Source organism: Onychostoma macrolepis, chromosome 20 (assembly GCF_012432095.1).
Source record: "Onychostoma macrolepis isolate SWU-2019 chromosome 20, ASM1243209v1, whole genome shotgun sequence".
NCBI classification, from domain to species: Eukaryota; Metazoa; Chordata; class Actinopteri; order Cypriniformes; family Cyprinidae; genus Onychostoma; species Onychostoma macrolepis.
This window is the reverse complement of record NC_081174.1, coordinates 18,890,738-18,910,661: the sequence shown is the minus strand read 5'-3', so window position 1 is coordinate 18,910,661 and position 19,924 is coordinate 18,890,738. Positions and strand designations below refer to the sequence as shown.

Below are 19,924 nucleotides of genomic sequence, written 5' to 3'. Positions count from 1 at the left end.
GGCCCCAGAGACAGCCAGCACTCTCTACTCCAGCCAGCCAAAGCCTCTCCCAGCTGGGCTCCTGTTGCCTGGGGCCTGAAGCCCAGGCACCCAGCTGCAGTGTCTACCCTTCCCCTGGCCCTGTTTGATCCTCCGCCCGCAGTCCCTCTGTACACACACCAGTCACCTCCAGCCCTCGGAGGAAAGATCATGCTGGCTTCACACCTCTGAGCTGTTCACGCTGGAATTAGAGGTTTTTGGTTTTGGTCTTGTGGGAGCTATATTTATACATAGCGTGCTTTCTTCATTGCTAAACAGTAATGCTACTTTTCAGTAGCATGGTGGTGGCTCAAATGATTGGTTCCTAATAACAAACTACTTTTTCCAATTATCAGCATTGTAGAGAGACAAAACACTATAACCCTTTGTTGCTGAACAGTTAGTAATCAAATGCTGTTCAAAATAATGAAATGAAAATCAAAAAAGCAGAAAGTCTGATTCATTTCAGGGAACTCGGACATAAACCAAATCAAAAAGAAGCAATTTACTGATTGGAGTCTTTGTGCCCTTACCAAAAAGTAGTATACTTCAAGTTTATTTTATTAAGTACACTTAAGTAAAGTTCAAGTATATTTGTATACTTTATGTAGTAAGTATACAAATATCAGTGTACTAGTAGTATACTTGTAAGTGTACTATTTCAATACTCCTTGGGACTAAATTGGCCCACTTTCTAGTATATAAAAGTATACTTTAAGTATAACAGTAGTAAACTTTGAGTACACAACTAGTTTACATCAAAGTTTTAAGTTTGTACTGCAACTATACTAAAAGTAAACTTATAGGTATACTGATAGTTTACTAATTAAATACTTGTAGTAGCATCTTTAGTACACCTTGAAGTATAGTCTCAGTAAACTACTAGTTTAGTAGGTTTATACTGCAAGTATACTCATAAGTTTTCTTTAAGTGAACTTTATATCAAACTTTAAGTATACTACTATGTCCCTATTTAGGTATTAATGTGTATATATTTTGTTATATGAATATCTGAACATACAAAACATCAAAAGAAAGAACAGGGTATCTGCTTGTAAAAAAAAAACATTTTATTCTAACTTCATGCATTTTTTTTTTTTTTAAACACTTGAATATGGGTAAGTTTCATAAATAAAAAATAAAGAAATAAACACATTTAATAAAAATAAATTTGAACAAAAAACTGAAAAAAGACTATGAATTGGATTCAGAATGATAATCAAAATGTAGATGGAGTCGCTCAACACCCAAAAGCTTGACAGTCATTATTACCTCTTCATTGGTCGAAATTTTATTCTATAACATTACACAGTTTTGATGCTGTTTTATGTCTGATGATCATGTTAGATTACATTTGGAAGCATCTGTTGTTTCTTCACTTGTGTTTTTTTGGAAATTCTGTACAGAAGATGTGTACTAGCGCCCCCTACCGTATAACAATGAAAACACGGATTCTAGGAGCACAAGTATAGCTCAAATATATTTAGATTTTTTCAAAGTATAAGTCAAGTATACTTAATGTCATTTTAAGCATATTTCTGAGAAGTACATAAAGCCCATTTCTGAGACTAAAAGTATACTTTCCTATTTTTAGTTTAATAGAAGTATACTAATAGCACACTTGAATAAACTTTCGTAAGGGTGCCTAAGTTCTGTGTCTGAAATCAGTTACTGTCAGAGTACTGCATTTAATAATGTACTTCTCGAGTGTTCTTGACTGTTGGGTCTCCTATAACCTCAGTCACATCATTATTATTCAATTATATAAATATAATATAAAGTGATATCTATTATGACATATTTATACAGCCGTTCAAAAGTTTGGTGTCTGTAAGATGTTTTTATGTTTTTAAAATAATTCTCATATGCTCACCAAGGCTGCTTTTATTATATCAAAAATAAAGTAAAAACTGTAATATTGTGAAATATTATTACAATTTAAAATAACTTTTTTTCTATTTTAATATATTTTGAAATGTCATGTATTCCTGTAAGCTTAATTTTCAGCATCATTACTACAGTCTTCAGTGTCACATGATCTTTCAGAAATCATTCTAATATGTTCATTTGGTATTTACAAAAAAAACATTTCTTCTTATTATCAGTGTTGAAAACAGTCGTGCTGCTTAATTTTTGTGCAAACCATGATGCTTTTTTTTTTTTTCAAGAATCTTTGACTTGTTAGCTTTGTAGTTTGAACTATTTTAAATTATGCGTAGCCTGTATCTTGGCAATTCACAATTTCAAACTAGTTTCCTCAACACTGGTTGAGGCACATGAAAAATAATAGGCTACTTAAAGTGATAGTTCACCAAAAACAAACAAATAAATAAATAAATTCTGTCATCAGTTCCGCACACCTCATATATTGTTCCAAACCTGTATGACTTTAGTTCTTTTGTGGAGCACAAAAGTAGAAATTTTGAAATGAACATTCATTGTAACATTCATTGTACAGTATGACCAAAAACATTCTTCAAAATGCCGTCTTTTGTGTCCCACGGAAAGGTTTGGAATCACACAAAGGTTAGTTAATTACAACAGAATGTTCATTTTTGGGTGAACTACCCCTTTAAGACAATGCAGAAATTGCTGCTTACAGGAAAGTACTGCATATCTTGCCATTTCCAAAGTTCCTGTAACTGTGTACTTTCAAACCCAGCCGGTCTTGGTTTCATGAGAAGATTTAATGACTTTGGAGAGAATGGTGCAGCCCAGTTATAAATGGGAAAAGATTTGTGATTTTTCACCTCAGTTCATTGATCCTAAGTTTCTCACGGAAAATATTGTCCATGTAGATTTTCCTCACAGATCCCAAAACTCCAATTTAGATTGCAAAACTCCAGGAGCCACAGACTTATCAAAGCCACATGTTGAGTAGAGGACTCTGGTTTGCCACAGTGAACGCCTGGTCAGTGTGGTTTTGGACAGTTCTCGTTTCTCATATGTTTGCTGCAAGGTTTCTACACAGAAAGAAAAAAAAAAAAGGGACATGTGTTCCGGGAAGGATGACAGCCATGATTATGTTATTGTGTTGTACGTCATTTTCTAAGCAGCATATACAGAAAATGTAAATGTAGAAGCAGAAAGAACGTTATTCCATTGGTAGCAAATTGCTACCAATTTAAGAAGTCACCATAATGGTTGTGATACTCTGAGCATATTTAACACAGTGAGCATTTGAAAACTTGAAAAACACCAACACTCTCTTATGACTTTTAAATGATTCCCAAATTGATTTCAAACTATCAAAGAATGAACTCCGAATCCAGGAAAACAGATTTATTTCTAGTCATTTGCATTTCTACTCATTAGCCGATCCTGTTCTGTCACCATTTTCTGAGAAATATTCAAGCGCATCTGCTTTGAGTTCCTCAGCAACAGCCAAAATCTTTCTCTCTTCCACTTTGTTGACTGAGTAAGTTATCAGCAAATTTCCTAATGGAGGTGTTGGGATGTCTTTCCCTTGGGTTAATGATTTCCTTTTCTGTGCCGGGCCATTTATTCATTTTCTTAAGAGAATTTGGTCCCGCCCTTCACTAAGAGACAATCAGTCCTCTGTGAAAGCGATGGGGCAGTTTGGCAAGGAATGGATTTCCTCATGTCATCTCTCAAGGAAAAAGTGTGTTTGGCTCAGAATAACAAAATATAACACTGTCACAACGTAAGGCAAGCCCACAGCCTGTGAAGAGCAGGCACCTAGCCAAGCACTTTTATGAGAGTGGAGGACATATTTATGCAGTACTTACACTAATGGAAGCACATTTAAGAGGTGGAGGCAGGGAGAGACATTTATGCAGTTTGTTTTCTCCTTAAAGTTTCTTCTAAGGGAGAGTTTCAAAGAGAACTGAAATTAAGTTTAAATGGGCCAAAAACTTTCTTAAAAATGATAATTCCTCTTGAGATTTAGTAAAAGGCCTATAACACCATGTTGTAAACAAATGTTCCACAGCTAATTGCCAATAATCTCTGTTTGCAAGTAAATACAACTTGGCCTACAACAATTAAATTCCAAAAAAATCAGGTAACAACAGAATTTACATTAGATATTTGTCATTTCAGAATTATATTTTAGAAAGTCAGCCTAGTGTGACCAGAACCAAACAAAACATGACTCTTCTGTGGAATGCAATTGAAAATTATTTTGTTTTTAATGGCTAAATAAAATTTGCTTTTCACCAAAACCATTCAAAATAATTACATTTTTTTTATTCATGCTAAAACTCCTGGGAGCTTTATATTATCTATTAAAATCAGTCACAATGTACTGTCATTGTATTCAGTTCACCCACCTGGATATCGATTAAATTATCTTCTTTGTTTTACAGAAGAAAATCGGTTTGGAGTGACAAGAGGGTGAGTAAAGTTATCTATTCATTTAATATATTGATGCCACTCTTCTGCACATTATCATCTCGTCTGAGGTACTGACAAAAATCACAGAGACAAATGAACTGTACACTAACTAATAAGCGTTATATACATGATGAGTATGTTTCCACAATGTTTCTATTTCCTCATTTATCAGACTCCACCTGAGTGAGAGAAAAGTATCACACCATGCACCTATAGGCAAAGAAGTTCAAACATTTACCTAGTAAACGTGTTGCTCAACAATAGAAGCTCACTAATAATCCTGGGCGGTTTGCATGTTATCCTCTATCTGCCCTTTCAGCCAGCTTGCCAGCCACACTCTATCGGCAGATTGCACGCACACATGCAAAATACTATTGGGGGTCATCGTGCAGCTGTACAGCTCTGGGCATCCGCATACACATATGCATACACAGAAACACACAGGCTGTGAAATATTCAAATGCTGAGAGGGGAGTGTTGTCCGTGGTACAGTGCATTACTGTCAAGTGCTACAAAAGAGTTATTCTTATTTTGCACACCCAACAGTCACCACACCCCTGCTCAATAACAGGTTAGAGAATAACTGTTTGTCTTGGATAAGCTAGACAAACAGCATCAGCATCAGCTTCATTACATGAAAGAAGATTGGCTTATTAAAATTCCGTCATATACTCACCCTCATGTCACTCCAAACTTGTAAGAATAGCTTTTTTTCTGTAGAATGCAAGAGCAAAAAACTACTAAAACAATATTGGTTGATGTTTTCCATGTAATGAATGAACCTTCAAGCTTCAAAAACTCCAAAAAAAACACCATAAAAGTATCAAAATGTAGTACATAAAACTTGTACACTATATTCTGATTCTTCCTAATTCATACAATTTGTCAATATATTGAATGTTTAGAATCATTTATCAAATGATTTATCATATTCGTTGACAAATCAGACATCTCTACCTCTCTCATGAACTCGCAAGCGAGTTTAAATAACGATTTAAACTGCAATATAACATAATTGTTAAATGTGGACTACCTTTACGATGGTGCTTTTGTGTCCTTTATGAAACTTGAAAGCCTCAGTCTCCATTCAATCTAACTGAATGGAAAAGAGCAACCAGTAAAATCCTGCTTATGTGTTTCACAGAAGAAAATCAGTCATGATTCCAAGTTTGGAACAGCATAAGGGTGAGTAAATGATGGCAGGATTTTCATTTTTGTGTGAACTATCCCTTTAACTTGAATCAGTATGAAATCACACATAGAACGCTTTAAAGATATGTCTTTTCAGACTTGTCAGGCCTCACTTTGACACTGATGGAAATGCGAGGCTGATTCCTGTGGTACACCACAGCGAGCTGTAAACTTTCAGAGATGGATGATAACCAGAATCCCTGAGGGACAGCAAAACATTTTCTACCAAGGGCTCCCAAAGCACAATACACTGGCATTCAGCAGACAGTAAGTCTGAATCCTTTCCATGCTCCCTGGTTGTGTTGTTGCTGTTGTTGTCGATTTGTTTTGGCACATTTTCTGCAGGCTTGCATTCCGTAATTTAAGATAATTAGAGAACTGTGCTGAGGTTTTGCCAAAATTTGAGACATAATACACTAGTAAATTGATTAAATTGATGGATCTATAGAAATAACTTGGAATGCAGTTCAAGTAAACACACTTGCTAACAAGAAATGTGATTATTTAGTAGTGGGCATCTTGTAAGAGAAATGTGAAACTGCAGAATTGAACCGTTTTTGCTTCCACCAGGAATGATTCATTGTTCTGGCATTGAAATCCAATAACCCAGTGGTAAATGAACCCTTATCTATATCTTTCTTGGAACATTGTTCGTTGACATGCATGCCAATGGAAACCCATGTATGTCCTGCTTTTGTAACTTGGAACATGTAGAAGGTGAAGTTTCTCTGAGGCAGTTTTCACGGATCGGTTTTAATGGATCAGGGACCGTTAGGTGACCTGACTGCTCTTGTGCTGGAGGAGGTTCATTACTCTGCAATGAAATACAGAGCTGGAGCACCTCTTCTGCTCGGGATGAATCTGCTGATGGCAGCACTTGATGTGCCAGGTATCCGATTAGAAAAGTAAAGTTTCAAAATGCTTATCAGCACAATGCAGTTGATACTGCAACGTGTGGTAGATGTCTGTTTTAAAAACTTTTAAAAATTCAGATGATGACACCAGAAAAATCGATTTCATGAACAAACAAGTATTTACATTTACATTATTCTGTTTGTTTGATTGATTGTTTTTTTTTGTTTGGTTTTTTTTTGCATCCGAACCAGCTTCAGTTTTCATGTTAAGTTTACGTTTTAGTAATTTTAGTAATTTTTTTATATAGTAATTTTAGTAATATTAGTATTTTAAATTAAACTTTTTATTTCAGTTCCCAAGTTCCCAGGGCAACATTTCTATTTTAATTTTTTTATTTGAATGCTTATATTTTATTCTGTTTCAGCTTTATTTAAATTAACATTACTGTTTTAATAGTTCTAGTTAGCAAAAACAACACTGATGGCAAGGACAACTTATTGAATAATTATTTGTGCAATTCTATTTGGTGACACTAGTGGTGCAGAAAGTACATTTGCTAGCTTTAAAAAATATAACCATGTCTGTATAACAACTTATGTGAAATAGTTGACTGTTCTCTTTCAAAGTACGCAAAAAAGAAGGAAGTACTCTTGGAACTGACAGTAGAAACAAAACGTAAGACACTTAACATGAAAAATGTCTTGTTAGGAAATAAATGATTGTTTTTGTGGCTGGGCTTAAAGCCAGTGAAAAATACCCATCATTTTCTGAGTTTATCAGATCTGCAAATCATTACAGCTCATTAAAGGCCATTAAAAGAAGTCTTTCTTAAATAGGACTTTATTTAAGGGAAATCTGCAAATGAGGTAAACGCGATCAGATTCTCTGAGACGGCTGTTCATATCAGGTTTAAACAGGGCCACAGGTGTCCCAAATGCAGTACCAAAACCTTACCCTTGACAATTTGAAGAAGAAAAATTTGAAGTACCCCCTACTCCTTAGCATTACAGGAAGACTAATCCTAACCAGCCATTTCCTCACTTTGTTCGCTTCCCTCCAGCCGCAGATAAGAGCCACACGCATGCCGAAACGTGCAGTTCTTCGACATCCACTGGGCCTGTGCTAACTCTCAGGAATGCGAGAGACAGTCTGTGGACGATAAGCAGACAGCGGACAGGAGATTATACAAACGTCCGAGGGAGGAAAAGAGAGGACAGAGACTGATTTCAAGACCCCTGAGCAAACAGAGAAGTGAGAAGGTACGATTGTGGTATGTTAATAAAGAATAATGTCAGTCGTTTACAACATCCATTCGGGTTTGAATGCTGAAAAACTAGAGGACGGCGGAACTTTAACTTTTTAGACATCCCTGTCTGGGATGGGGACCTCCCTCCTTGTGCTCAGTGGCAGATTAGATTATCTGTCTCAATGCCTTCTGCACACACATTTGCGGATGTCCTTGCCCAGGGAAATGAACACACCATTCCAGGGTGGAGACCAAATCATCCTGGAAATAAAAACAGATTCGAGATAAGCACTCTGTCCATCTTTAGAGTCAGCTGGACTCTGTTTAAATCTATTATGTAGATGCTAAGCTGCATTTATAATCACCTCACCCTAAAGACGTTAATTAGAAGCAATTTTCTTCAGAGCCCAGGATGACCTTATAGAGATCCAGCATGCCTCAAAATGACCGTCTCCAGCGCTTGAGATGATTACTGCTCTGTGCTGACATAATAGTGAGGATTACACTGAAATCTGAGCTATTGTCTCATGATTCAGTGTCTCCAGTGTCTTTGCAAGGTCTCGCCCACAATACTCGCTCCTTTAATCCACAATTTTTAAAGCAACTTCCAGTTTCTACCCTAGATATATCTTACAAATAAAATGTTTCATTTGTTAGACTTTTAATTCATTATTTTCTGATTCAAGGCAAGCTGTTATGAGATGGTCTGCCAAGAGAAGGGTTCACACATGACTTCTGAGGTGACCTTGTTGCATGAAACGAAGATGCCAGAGAGCAGAACCTGAAGCTTTCAGCTAAAATTATTCATGTACTTCCAATCCTGATTTAGTATATAAATTCTAAATTCACTTTAGATCTGTACATTTAGTCCAGATAATGTATGTGATTGTAAACATAAATAATACCAATAATTGTCTAGATTTAAAATGCAAATTAAAGAAATTTGAAGAAATTTAAAGTCCTACTGCACCTATAGTCGTTCATAAATAATAATGGCTTATCCGCCTTTTCAGCCATGAGCAATAAAATGGCATTTTGTAGCTTATATGTGGCACTTAAATTTTTATTCTGTGTAAGCACAGCACATTGCCTTTGATATCATCTGGCAGTGATAATGCAGTAGAAGTGGATTTCAAACAGTGCTATGATTTTTGGAGAGCTATGACAGACGCTCAATGGCATAAGGACAGAGGAACCTCACAGATGGCTTCTAATGGCACTTACTCAGGAAGCGAGAAGCTTCTGCTTTCACCGTCATCGCAAGACCATTAACTAATTATGACAATGGTGAATCACAGGTGCAGAATATGACCTCTTATCAGTGTAAATCTCTAAAATGGCACTACACCAAGCAAAAATCGTGGAATATAATTGAAAATATAATGGCTATATGAAGCTTTGAAATGATGCTAAAATCAAAGGTAACTGCTTAGGGATGAGGCCATTGACTGCAAGAATTTAAGTTTATGATGTGTTTAAGGACTGATGTAGTACTGCAAACTGCCCCCCACACACACACACACAAAATAAATAAATAATGATAAATACAAAGAAAATGTAATACAGTGTTTATACAGCACCATTTAAGTTTGTTTCAATACATTACGACATCTACAGAAATCAGCTTTGTTTTGTTTTCCATCAGATGAACTTCAATCTGGCAACATTTCAACAGCTTTATTGCTTTCTCTAAGACACATTCAGCCATCCAAGTTGGTGGCTGGACTGTGTGCAATATTAGTTTTTATTGTTTCCAGCTGCCTGAATGATGACTGCATGTCAGAGAGATGCCACATATCTGGGAGAGTTTGACATTAATTTCATCTCTCCACAATCATCTCTGCTTATAAACTTCCAGCCATATACAGCCACTCCTGCCAATTTTATTACATTTCATTCACACCCAGTTGAAGAGCTCTGGTCCTGCTGGTGTAGAGTGAGTGACACTGCTGCATTTCATTCCTCCTTGTTAATACACAACATCTTTAGATTTGAAATCTTAATGCTGTAATGTTGCATATTGTGAGTAGTGCTGGTGTGTGAATGAAGCTTTTTCTGGAGCAGTGTGACAGTGACATCAGAGAACGTTTAAGTATCATGCACACTGCAGAGAACAGACTTCAAAACTGCAAGAGTTACAATTCAAGGTTGGTGCCCATCTGTTAGATGACCTCTACTGTAAATGCTGGAGGAGAACAAAGGTGTGTGAATGCGTGTGTGTGTGTGCGTACGTGCATGTATGAGAGAAAGAAAGGAGAGGTTTGTTATGGTGTAAAAAGCAATATAAAACATGTTCTCATTGCAGGCTCTAATGTCATATTTTTGGCCTGCAGTTGACCCTGTATTGGTATCAGTTGTGAGGACGGCCATAAAGATGACCCTTATCTGCCAGCTCAATTCCACAGAAGCCACCTACATCAAAACCAGCACTGTCTGACATCCAAAGGGAATAAGTAATGCTCAACCACTCACTAATACAGAACTTGTTTTCTCAGTTTTTTTACATGAAATGAGAAAGAATTATTCATAATTCAGAATTATAAAATTACAATTCATATTTGAATGTGGGGATATAGGTTCAAAATGAACTGAAATTCAACTCTATAAGTACACAGAGTTTTGTACTTTTTGTATTTTTGTCCAATTTTCAAATACATTTTGCTTCAAGTCAAACATTTTAATGTAATTCACCTAGTATCTGGTTGGTTTGGTTCATAGCTTATCTCTAAAGTCGTTGCCAAAAACGGAGTGTCTATTTACACTAAGTGCAAATAGGCCACCTTGTTGGCAAAGGCTATTTACACTAACTCCGCCCACCAACGTGTGATTGGGATAGTCAACACTGCAAAAGACGCTTGTCACTCATCAGTTTCAGTGGCGTAGATGGGAAGGTGTGTGCTTTTTGCCGCGATCGTCCAGAGTTCGAACCCACCTTTCGCCAAACTTTTTTTCTCCCTTTTCAAATCTCATATCACGGAGCCCGCTCATGACATGCAGGAAAAAAATAGTAGGCTAAATCGTGTGCACGATTTACTATTTCGTTCCCTCGATTTATAAATTGTGCACACGATTTACTAATTCGTTCCCTTAATTTGCTAAATCGTGCACACGATTTATAAATCGAGAGAACGAATTAGTAAATCATCGCACGATTTAGCAAATCGAGGGCATGATTTTTTTTTTTATTGCATGTCATGTGGGGGGCTCATCGGAAATGCATTTATTTTCAATAAAAATGAAGGAAATAATCAAAAAGTTGAAAATAAAGTATCGGGTAGGGTTAGGGTAGGTGTAGGGAGGGCTTTATTGTCCCAATAAGGTGGCATCCTAGCCTAATTTGAATTAAAACTATAATTTACACTCAATATGTTATTATTGCGTACTGTTTATAATGTACTACAATACTGAGGTGCAGATAATTGCCACTATTTTTGCAATAAGTATATATTAGTATAAATAGCAGAAAATCTTGCTATTTTAACATAGTGTAATTAGAATATAGCTATTTTCACTTAGTGTAAATAGCATATCGTTAAAAAATACTGCTATTTTCACTTAGTGTAAATAGACTCCATTGCTATTTGCACTTAGCTGCTGCCTTTAAAAAATCCCTATGGAAAAAAAAAAAAAACTGAACCATGGCTGCTGAAAAAGAGAACATGCACTGTTGCACTCTATTGGAATTCCGTAAATTCCAGCTTCCTGTAATTCAAATTCTAATTCTAATTCAACTTCCTGTGGGTGTGGCCAATTCAAATCATATCTAATTAATTGAAAGGGAGCACTCTTTTTTAATTTTGCCCAACCCTGCTACAGTATGGATTTAATGCCAATTCTTTAATTAAAATGTTCAGTAACATTGTTGAAACTTCACTTCACCTCGATGAAGGACAAAGTAGGCGATCCTACAGCATGCAGAACTTAAGACTGATGAAAGACATAGACTCACAGTGGACATACTGGTGAGTTGAAGACAGGACAGATAAATTAGGTCAAGCCTTTGTGGTGAGCAGCCAGCAAGAGTGACAGCTCCATTACCCAGAGGTGGGCAGATGCCCGCAGCATGCAGCTGGGGCAGGTGGGGGGAGGGGGGCGATAGCAGGGCAGAGTAAGCAGGTGTTCTCCCTGTGGGCAACGCCCTCCCCATCCTCAACAACCACCAGCAGCCCCCCAACTAGGCACACTCCCCATGACACCCACATATGGGCTCCCCACCTGGACACTCAACCTACCACACTCAGCTGAACACCAGGGGAGAAAAACTTCACGAGCAAGCTCACATAGAAAAAGACATGCAGCCTGTATGAGGGGTTGTGTTCAAAGACAATCAGTCAGAAGGTACAGCTAAGACACTTGGAAGGGTAACAATTTTGTAGCAAGCAATGTGGTTTTGTCGTAATGGTTAAGTATTTGTTTAGTCAGAAGTTTCTGGTTTGTCGTTGATGACATGGGTGGGGAAACTCGAAGAGCCTTAGGTGAAACTGGCACACATTTGAAACACCTGCAGAGTTTGTTTGTGCGCATCAGTGCTGGAAGTAGATAACTATACTGTCTCTAACTTTACTACATTTTTCTGTAGCATGACAGAAAATGCTTTCAAAATAATGTCGTTTTTCTAGTAAAGACCTACTTTTACAAAGAGTCGGGTTGCTAGTTTTTTTTTTGTCAAAGAGTCGCTGTTTTTTTATGTCTGAGTGAATAATCATACGCGCATAAGTTACCTAAATGGATCCAGTCCAGTTCATTCTACTGAATCGGTTCATCATAAATGGATCTTTTCTGTCACATGTTGCCTTGTAAAGACATTTTGTGAACTCGTTTTGTGAAGAAAAATTACATACTTTTGAGTATGTAGCAGAATAGTAGGCAAGTTTTGGGATATACTATTTCGTCGTAGCTGCGTCTTTAACGCTCTGTTGCTTAGTTACGTGCATCCTGTAACTGTTTAAACTGCCCTGTCAATCATCTTGTCACAGTTAACATCATCCACATTTCGTTTAATTTGATTTCCTACCGTATTGGAGAGAAATAAAGAAGCACATCGCGGGTCTTTCATGTCGAGAACTCTGCTCATGTGTTTGCACAATGATGCATTTGAAAGTTAATGACCAAACGTATAATTATTAAAGTTCACAGTGTTACTGCAGATGAAATATAACGTGGATATCATTCAATAAATATTTTTTTCATCAGCTTAGACATTGATTATTTATCACTCAAATCCCTTTCTCTACCTGTCGGTTGGTCGTGCATATCTGCCATGTTTGTAGTTTTTTAACACTTTTTATGCGTGTTTGTAGTTCTGATCGAATCCTAGTCCACAGCGCAATGTGTTGTGGGCAATATTAGCCGTTAGAGTGGCTGTGTCTCATTTAGAAGGCTGCGTCCTCCGGAGGTCGAATCCTCTGGAGGTTGCATCCTCTGTAGGATGCATAACGTATACGAAGTGTCCTCAACCTAGAATTAAACGAGACGGCCTTCGTAGGACGGGCGGGGGGAAAAAACAGGAAGTATCACGTTGATTTGCCAACACATTTAGAGCATTGTTGCACTCTCACACTACGTAAATTAAGGAAAAATGTTTCTAAATTTGGAAAGTAATTAAAAAAAAAAAGCTTGTTTTATTTCGCTCAATGTTTGAGGAGCTGCAACGTTCGTACAACAGACAGCTGTTAGAGAAAAAAAGGAGGAGGATATTAAGAACAAAGTTTAACCTATATCAACCTCAAAGTTTTTATTGGAGGCTATTTAAGTTAAGTTGAAAACACCACATCTGCGCTTGTGTGTACATCTACCGGCACCGGCATTTTTCAAATTAACGACAGTTGTTTATTGACGCAAAGAATTGTGGGTTATCTGTTGCAGCGAAGGATACACCTGATGCATCCTCCGAATTCCCGTGAAAGAAGGTCGCATTCGGAGTGTCCTACTTGCTTTTCTGAAATGAGACAGCCTCGATGACGTATGCACCCTTCGAATGAGACCTCCGGAGGACGCAGCCTTCTAAATGAGACACAGCTAGTGTGCATCGATCTGCACTTCGAATTCTAACCGGAAGTAGTAGACCATCCGGGAATCTTTGGCATAGGCCTACTTTTTTAAACATACAATGATTTGGGACATACTAATTCTATTTTCGAATAGCCTACTATTTAGGACGGATAGTATGCGAATTGGGACGCAGCAATTGTCTTTAGTGAGTCGGCTCGTCGCCTCGTCCAAACAAGTCATTTTTGAACAGTCCAATTAATTTTAGTGAATTAGTTTTTGCTCTCTCTCTCATATATATAGCGTTAAAAAGTCATACTCATTCTAGTGAGTCAGTTCGTCTTAAACAGCGTTAGACACTCCAGTTCATTCTAGTGAACCGTTTCATCCTCAACAGTCTTCTCGCACTCAGATGTAACGTTGGAAAGTTCAGTTCATTATAGTGAGTCAGGTTGTCGGAAACACAGGATCCTATTCTCATAGCGTTGAATCATCCAATTAATTCTAGCGAGTCCAAAGCCGTCTCTCTCTTATGCAGCGTTGAAGTCTGATTCATTCAAGAGAGGTGGTTCATCTAGACGGCTTCTCACATAGGCTACAGCGTTGGATTCATTCGTTATAGAGAACTGGTTCGTTCATACGAGCAGATTACAAAACGATTCATCGATTTGAGTCCCTGTACTATGTTTGTTTATTTATTTTGGTTTGTATAAATTTGCCTGTTTTAAGATTTAAGATACTGTTTTAAGATAAGGTTGATGGATGTTTCATTCGTTTAAAACCACTCACTGTTTTTGTGCCAACATAACTGTGCTCTGATATAATTATAAATTATCATTACACAGTATTTGCATAGCATTTTTGTATAAAAATGTTTCCTCCCTGAAGTAAGTTAAGTGTAGTTGAGTACCAGAACATATTTTATTTGCCGTCATTTGGAGGTCAGCACTAGATCTTGGTATAGAAAGAGATGGTAGCCACAGCCCAATCCATCATCAGTGATGAAAGCCACAGCTACATTAGCTTCCTCTTGCATTCTTTACTAACAGTCAGGTGTGACCTCTCCCCTAAAGTGTGAAAATATATTTCCACATCAGTCTTTTTGAGCAAAACCTTCCCTGTCTTTCTTCACATGGCATATATGTGTTTTAAGCACATGGCTACCTGACACAGGTCTGAGGTCAATTCAGAGGTAGTATCTACTTCAGTGATCCTTCTGATTCCCACCTTTGATGTTTCAGCGCAGTTCTGGGGCAGCAGGGCAAACAGCACCTGTCCTGTGAAGTCATGCCTGAGGCATCTCTCAGACTCAAACTAAAAGAGCATGTAAACGACTGCACCCGAGGGCATCACCGTTGGCTGGATCTGACGAGATAGATGTAGAAACATGCATCTGCTGCTTCTGGAAATTTTTGCTGAAACACTTTATTAGGTAACAAATAGATGTTGATATGGGTACAGGCACAATACACACAAAACATCCTGTTAAAGGTGCGTTAATCTGTGGTTGCCATATAATCATTGGGGGAAGTGTATTTATTTTTTTTAAGAGGCCTATACAGTCACTTAGGCTACATTAATCTAAGTAGAAATTAATTTTTTTATTTTAAGGTTTTTTTAATTACATAACGAGGCATATCTTCCCAAATACTGAACTGGGTTTACAAATAATCACAAAATATTATTTTACACTGTTAATACTGCAGCATTTTGTACAGTGATAACTTATTGACACTCAAACTCATCCTACAAATACACACACACAAACAGAGGGTACAGAGCCAAAATGTGGGGCCATAAGTTGATATGGGAAATGACTGTTTCTCAGAATACACACTGACTGAAAACTGGCATGACTTCAGGAGCACTCTGGATTGAGAAAACATGTTCTTCTGCTCATATTTCCTTGAAACAGCTGAGAAAAGAACATTATCCTGAAACTCTATTCTTTTTGGCTTGTGTACTTCAGTAATGGGCACAGAGAGAGCCAGAAAGGCTAGCTCTTAGTTCTGTGTGATGCTCCGAGGGATGCCATTCAGTCATGTAAAGTTAGACACATTCCTTTGTGTTTGCACCACTGATAGTCTCAGGAGGAAAAGGTCAAAAAACATTCACCGCTGTGTAATTTTGAGATACTAGTACATCATGATGGCTAGCAGACTCTTCCTTTGCATAATAAAACCAGTAAACAGTTCCCATTCTACCACTACAGAAATATTTAAAATGTTTAAACTTTTGCCAGTTAGGTCACAGTGACATAAATAGGAAACATTATTTCACACGAGTAACATTTAAAAATGTAGCATGTCACTTTCGCTTTAAAAGAATCTTATGAATCCTAATGGACATTGCTTACAGGTTCAGTCTTAGGTAGGGGTGACCCAGAGACTAGACAACCGCTGATCCTGCTTTATCAGGATTGTGTCCCTAAGCATTGCACTTGACCTGCAAATAGTGTACTGCTGCTGCTGTCAATTACTGTGGATGAAAAAGTGAGTGCATATTGCCAAGCCAGGTAAACAATGTCTATTTGACTGTGTATGAGATGACAATTATCAAGGGCTTAAAAAAGAGACGGGTTGAAATCTGCTGCAGGTGCGCGCAGACAGGAGCAGCACGAGAGTGAGAATGAGAGAATGAGAGTAGGCGCATTCACACAGCGCTGAAAGGTAACCGGCCGCGCGGCGCCTGGCGCCAGAGAGTCGCGAGCTCGGGGGAGTGCGTTCACTTCGAATCATGTTCTTTCGAACAGTTCGTTTCAGAGAATCGGTTCAGTAAAACAATTCAGCGGTTTATTACGTCACTACTGACATCCTTACCTGCAACTCTAAAACGTCCCAATTTAGTTCATTAATGTAATTTATTAATAAGATAATTTCTTGCGTCGCAGTTCAGCCATGAAATTCAATTAGCCTATCTTTCGGCTGAAAACGCTTTTGCTTGTAGGCAATTATAAAACCCTATTTATTCAAAGCACTTTGTTTTGTGTGTTGATAAATCTGTCACATAGTCACGTTTTTATTTGTAAACATTTCGACTCATCACTCCAGTCTTCAGTTCACCTCACACCAGTTCACTGGCTCTCTACAAGTGGTGTATTTTTAAGATGCCTACATTAACAAAATAATAATAATAAATTAAAAATCAAGTAAATTATTTGTATAGCACGTTTAACAATACACATTGTTTCAAATCTGCTTTACAGAAAATATGATGTTAAAGTCCGCATTAGCAGCTGGGCGATAACTATATAAACATTCATAGAATCGGTTTAGAGTTTACTGATTCAGTTCGGTAATGAGTGAATCTCTCCGCGAAACAATTAAGAAGATTCGACTTAAAAGAAGGGTTCGTTCACGCATCAAACAGTGTTACAATACCAAGGGCATAGTCCGTTGCGTAAACTTAGCCACTAGCAAGGCTAGGTCTTAAGAAGAACTGGTCTGACCGACTAGTTAGCCAAGGTTAATGGGCAATGAGTCTTACTTTTCGGATTCAAATCAGACCAATCTATGTTTTTACCCTAACTGACTTAAAAAGTTACGACTGTCTATTTGACTAACTTGTAAGACCAGTCTAAGCCACAGTTCCAGTATATGGCTTGTTGTAACAGTTAAAAAAAAGTTCTGCATACCAACTCGTTTGCATAAAGCGCACGCAATGGGGATGGAGAGATGGGCAACTAAATAAAGTTGCAAGAAAATAAACATCTGTCCTTAATTAAGTTTATACTATTACTTGTTTGTTGATGCTGTGAGACGTTACAAATGGAAATCCCTTGCAAAAATCATCCCGTTCCATTATGTATACATGTGATGTTATGTTATCTGTGCGCGCAGTTGCTCAGATACTCTTCAGCACGAGGAAAGAATGCAGAGGATGTGGGAGGTGCTCACGTGCTGCGAATTTGGCCAATGTTGATGCCCCGGTTCACAGAATGACGTCGTCTCATCGGCCAATCCGCTTAATTCTTTATGCCTTATAACAAACCCAGTCGGGTTGCTATATAAACGCATTGACAACAAGCTTCCAGCTCAGATCTGTGGGAGAATCGCGTGCCCTGAAATTAACCACAACGTCGTTATCCGCTATGAAGGCAGTCAGTCCGGTGAGGTCCATAAGGAAACCCGCCTTGTATTTTTCGGAGCATAATCTCGGCATTTTACGGAGCAAGAGCTCTTCGGACGACCCGCTCAGTCTCCTGTACAACATGAATGACTGCTACAGCAGGTTGAAGGAGCTCGTGCCGAGTTTACCGCAGAACAAGAGCGTGAGTAAGATGGAGATCTTGCAGCATGTCATAGACTACATTCTGGATCTTCAGATCGCACTGGACCAGAACCCGCAACAGCAGATCCTCGGACAGAGCCCTCCAAAGAAGTCTGTCAGATCCCTCGGAGCTGATATCAGCATCATCTCCTTCCAGGTAAGGCAAGTTTGTAGAACATTTCATACTGACTTATCGTGCCAGATAATTTATATTAGCGTAGCCTAATGATAAATCGTACATCGCAATTATATAAGAAAGTGTGAAACGACAACAGTACGCATGCAGTGTTGTTTCCGCATCAGTAAAAAGAAAGAAAGAAGTGAACAGTACTATACAGTGCAAACAGCATTAATGCATAAAGCATAATGTATAACACCAACTTGAAATGTAACTGTGCTGGCAGCTAGACTGACAATCATTGTTTACCTCTGTTAATTAACAGCCCAGTAACCCTCAAAGAGAGATCAACTCAGATGACCTCATAGCCCTGTCTCGTTGAATTGGTAAGTTAGATGCTCTACGAAATTGATGGTTTCACGTGAGAAGCTGAAACAAAGTTAAACTTTTGCACGTGGGGCAGTTGGGCTGTTTGCCAGCGGTGCAGCACACCTGTGCATATTTATTATGCATTATGTACGGACTTATTAAAACAAAGAGAAATTGTATTACTTTTTAAGTCATTTAAACATGGTATAATGCTTAATACAACACGTTGTTTTATTACAGTTGGTAGAAATGTCATTAAACTTTGATTATCAAAACTGAAGATGATTCTTCTGTGACGCACGAAAAAAAAAAAAAAATAACTCCCTTTGTGCCTTTGTGGTGCACAGAAGAAAGTCGTATAAGACGAGTGTGACTCAATCTTCATTTTTGGATTGTTCAATAATAGGTCTAATTCAATGTTTGCTTATAGCTACGTTATTTTAAAGTACTATCAAATATATGTCAGATGGTCGTGTAGACTCCTCCATCTGGAGCTGTATGGGATTGCCCGGTATTTCACTAGTGTTTGGTTAAAAGTCCGAAAAAAACGTCCTGTGGCTTCCTCCCTGGCGCCAGTCTGTCCGGATCTCTGTCTTTTTGCCTTCTCTAAACACGCCTCTCTCCCTCTCTCTCTCTCACACAATCTTTTGCAGGTGTTTCGGTCGTGGAGCAAAAACAGGGGCTTTTTGTGTTTTTTTTTCTGTCCCGTGTCATTCGCCTGGACTTCGTCTTGAATGACAAAGGATTTCCCTCAAACGGACATAAAAAGAGTTAGCTATATACGGACTTTCAAACTCTTTCTTCCAAAGGAAGATTCAAAAAGACTGGAGAGATTTTAAAGGAAAACAGTAATTAAGCAAGCAATCTCACAAAGCAGGATTTTTTCCTTTTTTCCCCTCTTGCTTTTATGTTGTTAAGATGTTGCGCAAAACGAGCGCGCGCATTTTAACAGCTATAATCCAGTTCGTCAAAGGCTGCGGACTCTGTAAAAATGTACTTTTGTTTTCTCTTTCTGCTGAAAATGTGATGTTTATAATATTACAGAAAATTTTATAATTATAACGTAAATGGCACTTTTATACTGTACATAATTAAATGCTAAGAATGAAGTCAGTGTCCTTGTCTGAGCTATAGTTACGAATGCATTGTTTTGTTGTATTTTTCATTTTTGCAAATGCATAAGGCTTATTAACTTATTATTGTTCAGGCTGTGAAACTACTACTTGTATTGTAAAGGCTGTAAGGTTCAGATTATGAGGAGTTTGGGACAATGTATTTGTGTGTGTGTGTGTGTGTGTGGGGGGTTAAAGGTTATTCAATTTTTTTCACCCATATATACGTTTTTTCTGAGCTTCCAAATGTTTCATTAAACGACAAAAGTTAAAAAACTACAGTCAAAGCACACTAAATAAACGATCGAAAACCATAGGCTGCTCCAGCTCATAACAGTTCAAAAGCTCTGTATGGGACAGTACATAAAGAAAATAATTTTTAATTTTATTCCCCCAATGAAT

At 37.8% G+C, this 19,924-nt stretch overlaps 1 protein-coding gene across 2 annotated transcripts; it reads left to right on the top strand.

Moving 5' to 3' along the window:
- Positions 1 to 17,576: 17,576 nt before the first annotated feature.
- Positions 17,577 to 19,664, top strand: id2b (inhibitor of DNA binding 2b). 2 transcript variants are annotated; one of them, XM_058755931.1, is made up of 3 exons: positions 17,577 to 18,085; positions 18,367 to 18,427; positions 19,064 to 19,664. In XM_058755931.1, the coding sequence occupies exons 1-2, from the start codon at positions 17,745 to 17,747 to the stop codon at positions 18,407 to 18,409; spliced, it is 384 nt and encodes a 127-aa protein (XP_058611914.1). In that variant the 5' UTR covers positions 17,577 to 17,744; the 3' UTR covers positions 18,410 to 18,427; positions 19,064 to 19,664. The 2 variants fall into 2 exon arrangements, with proteins under 2 accessions (XP_058611914.1, XP_058611913.1); XM_058755930.1 differs by having other exon boundaries at positions 17,612 to 18,080.
- Positions 19,665 to 19,924: the final 260 nt, after the last annotated feature.

Coding starts and splice junctions, on each gene's coding strand:
- id2b (XM_058755930.1), top strand. CDS start 17,745: ATGAAGGCAGTCAGTCCGGTGAGGTCCATAAGGAAACCCGCCTTGTAT. Junction 18,081..18,366: donor TCAGCATCATCTCCTTCCAG/GTAAGGCAAGTT, acceptor GTTAATTAACAG/CCCAGTAACCCTCAAAGAGA.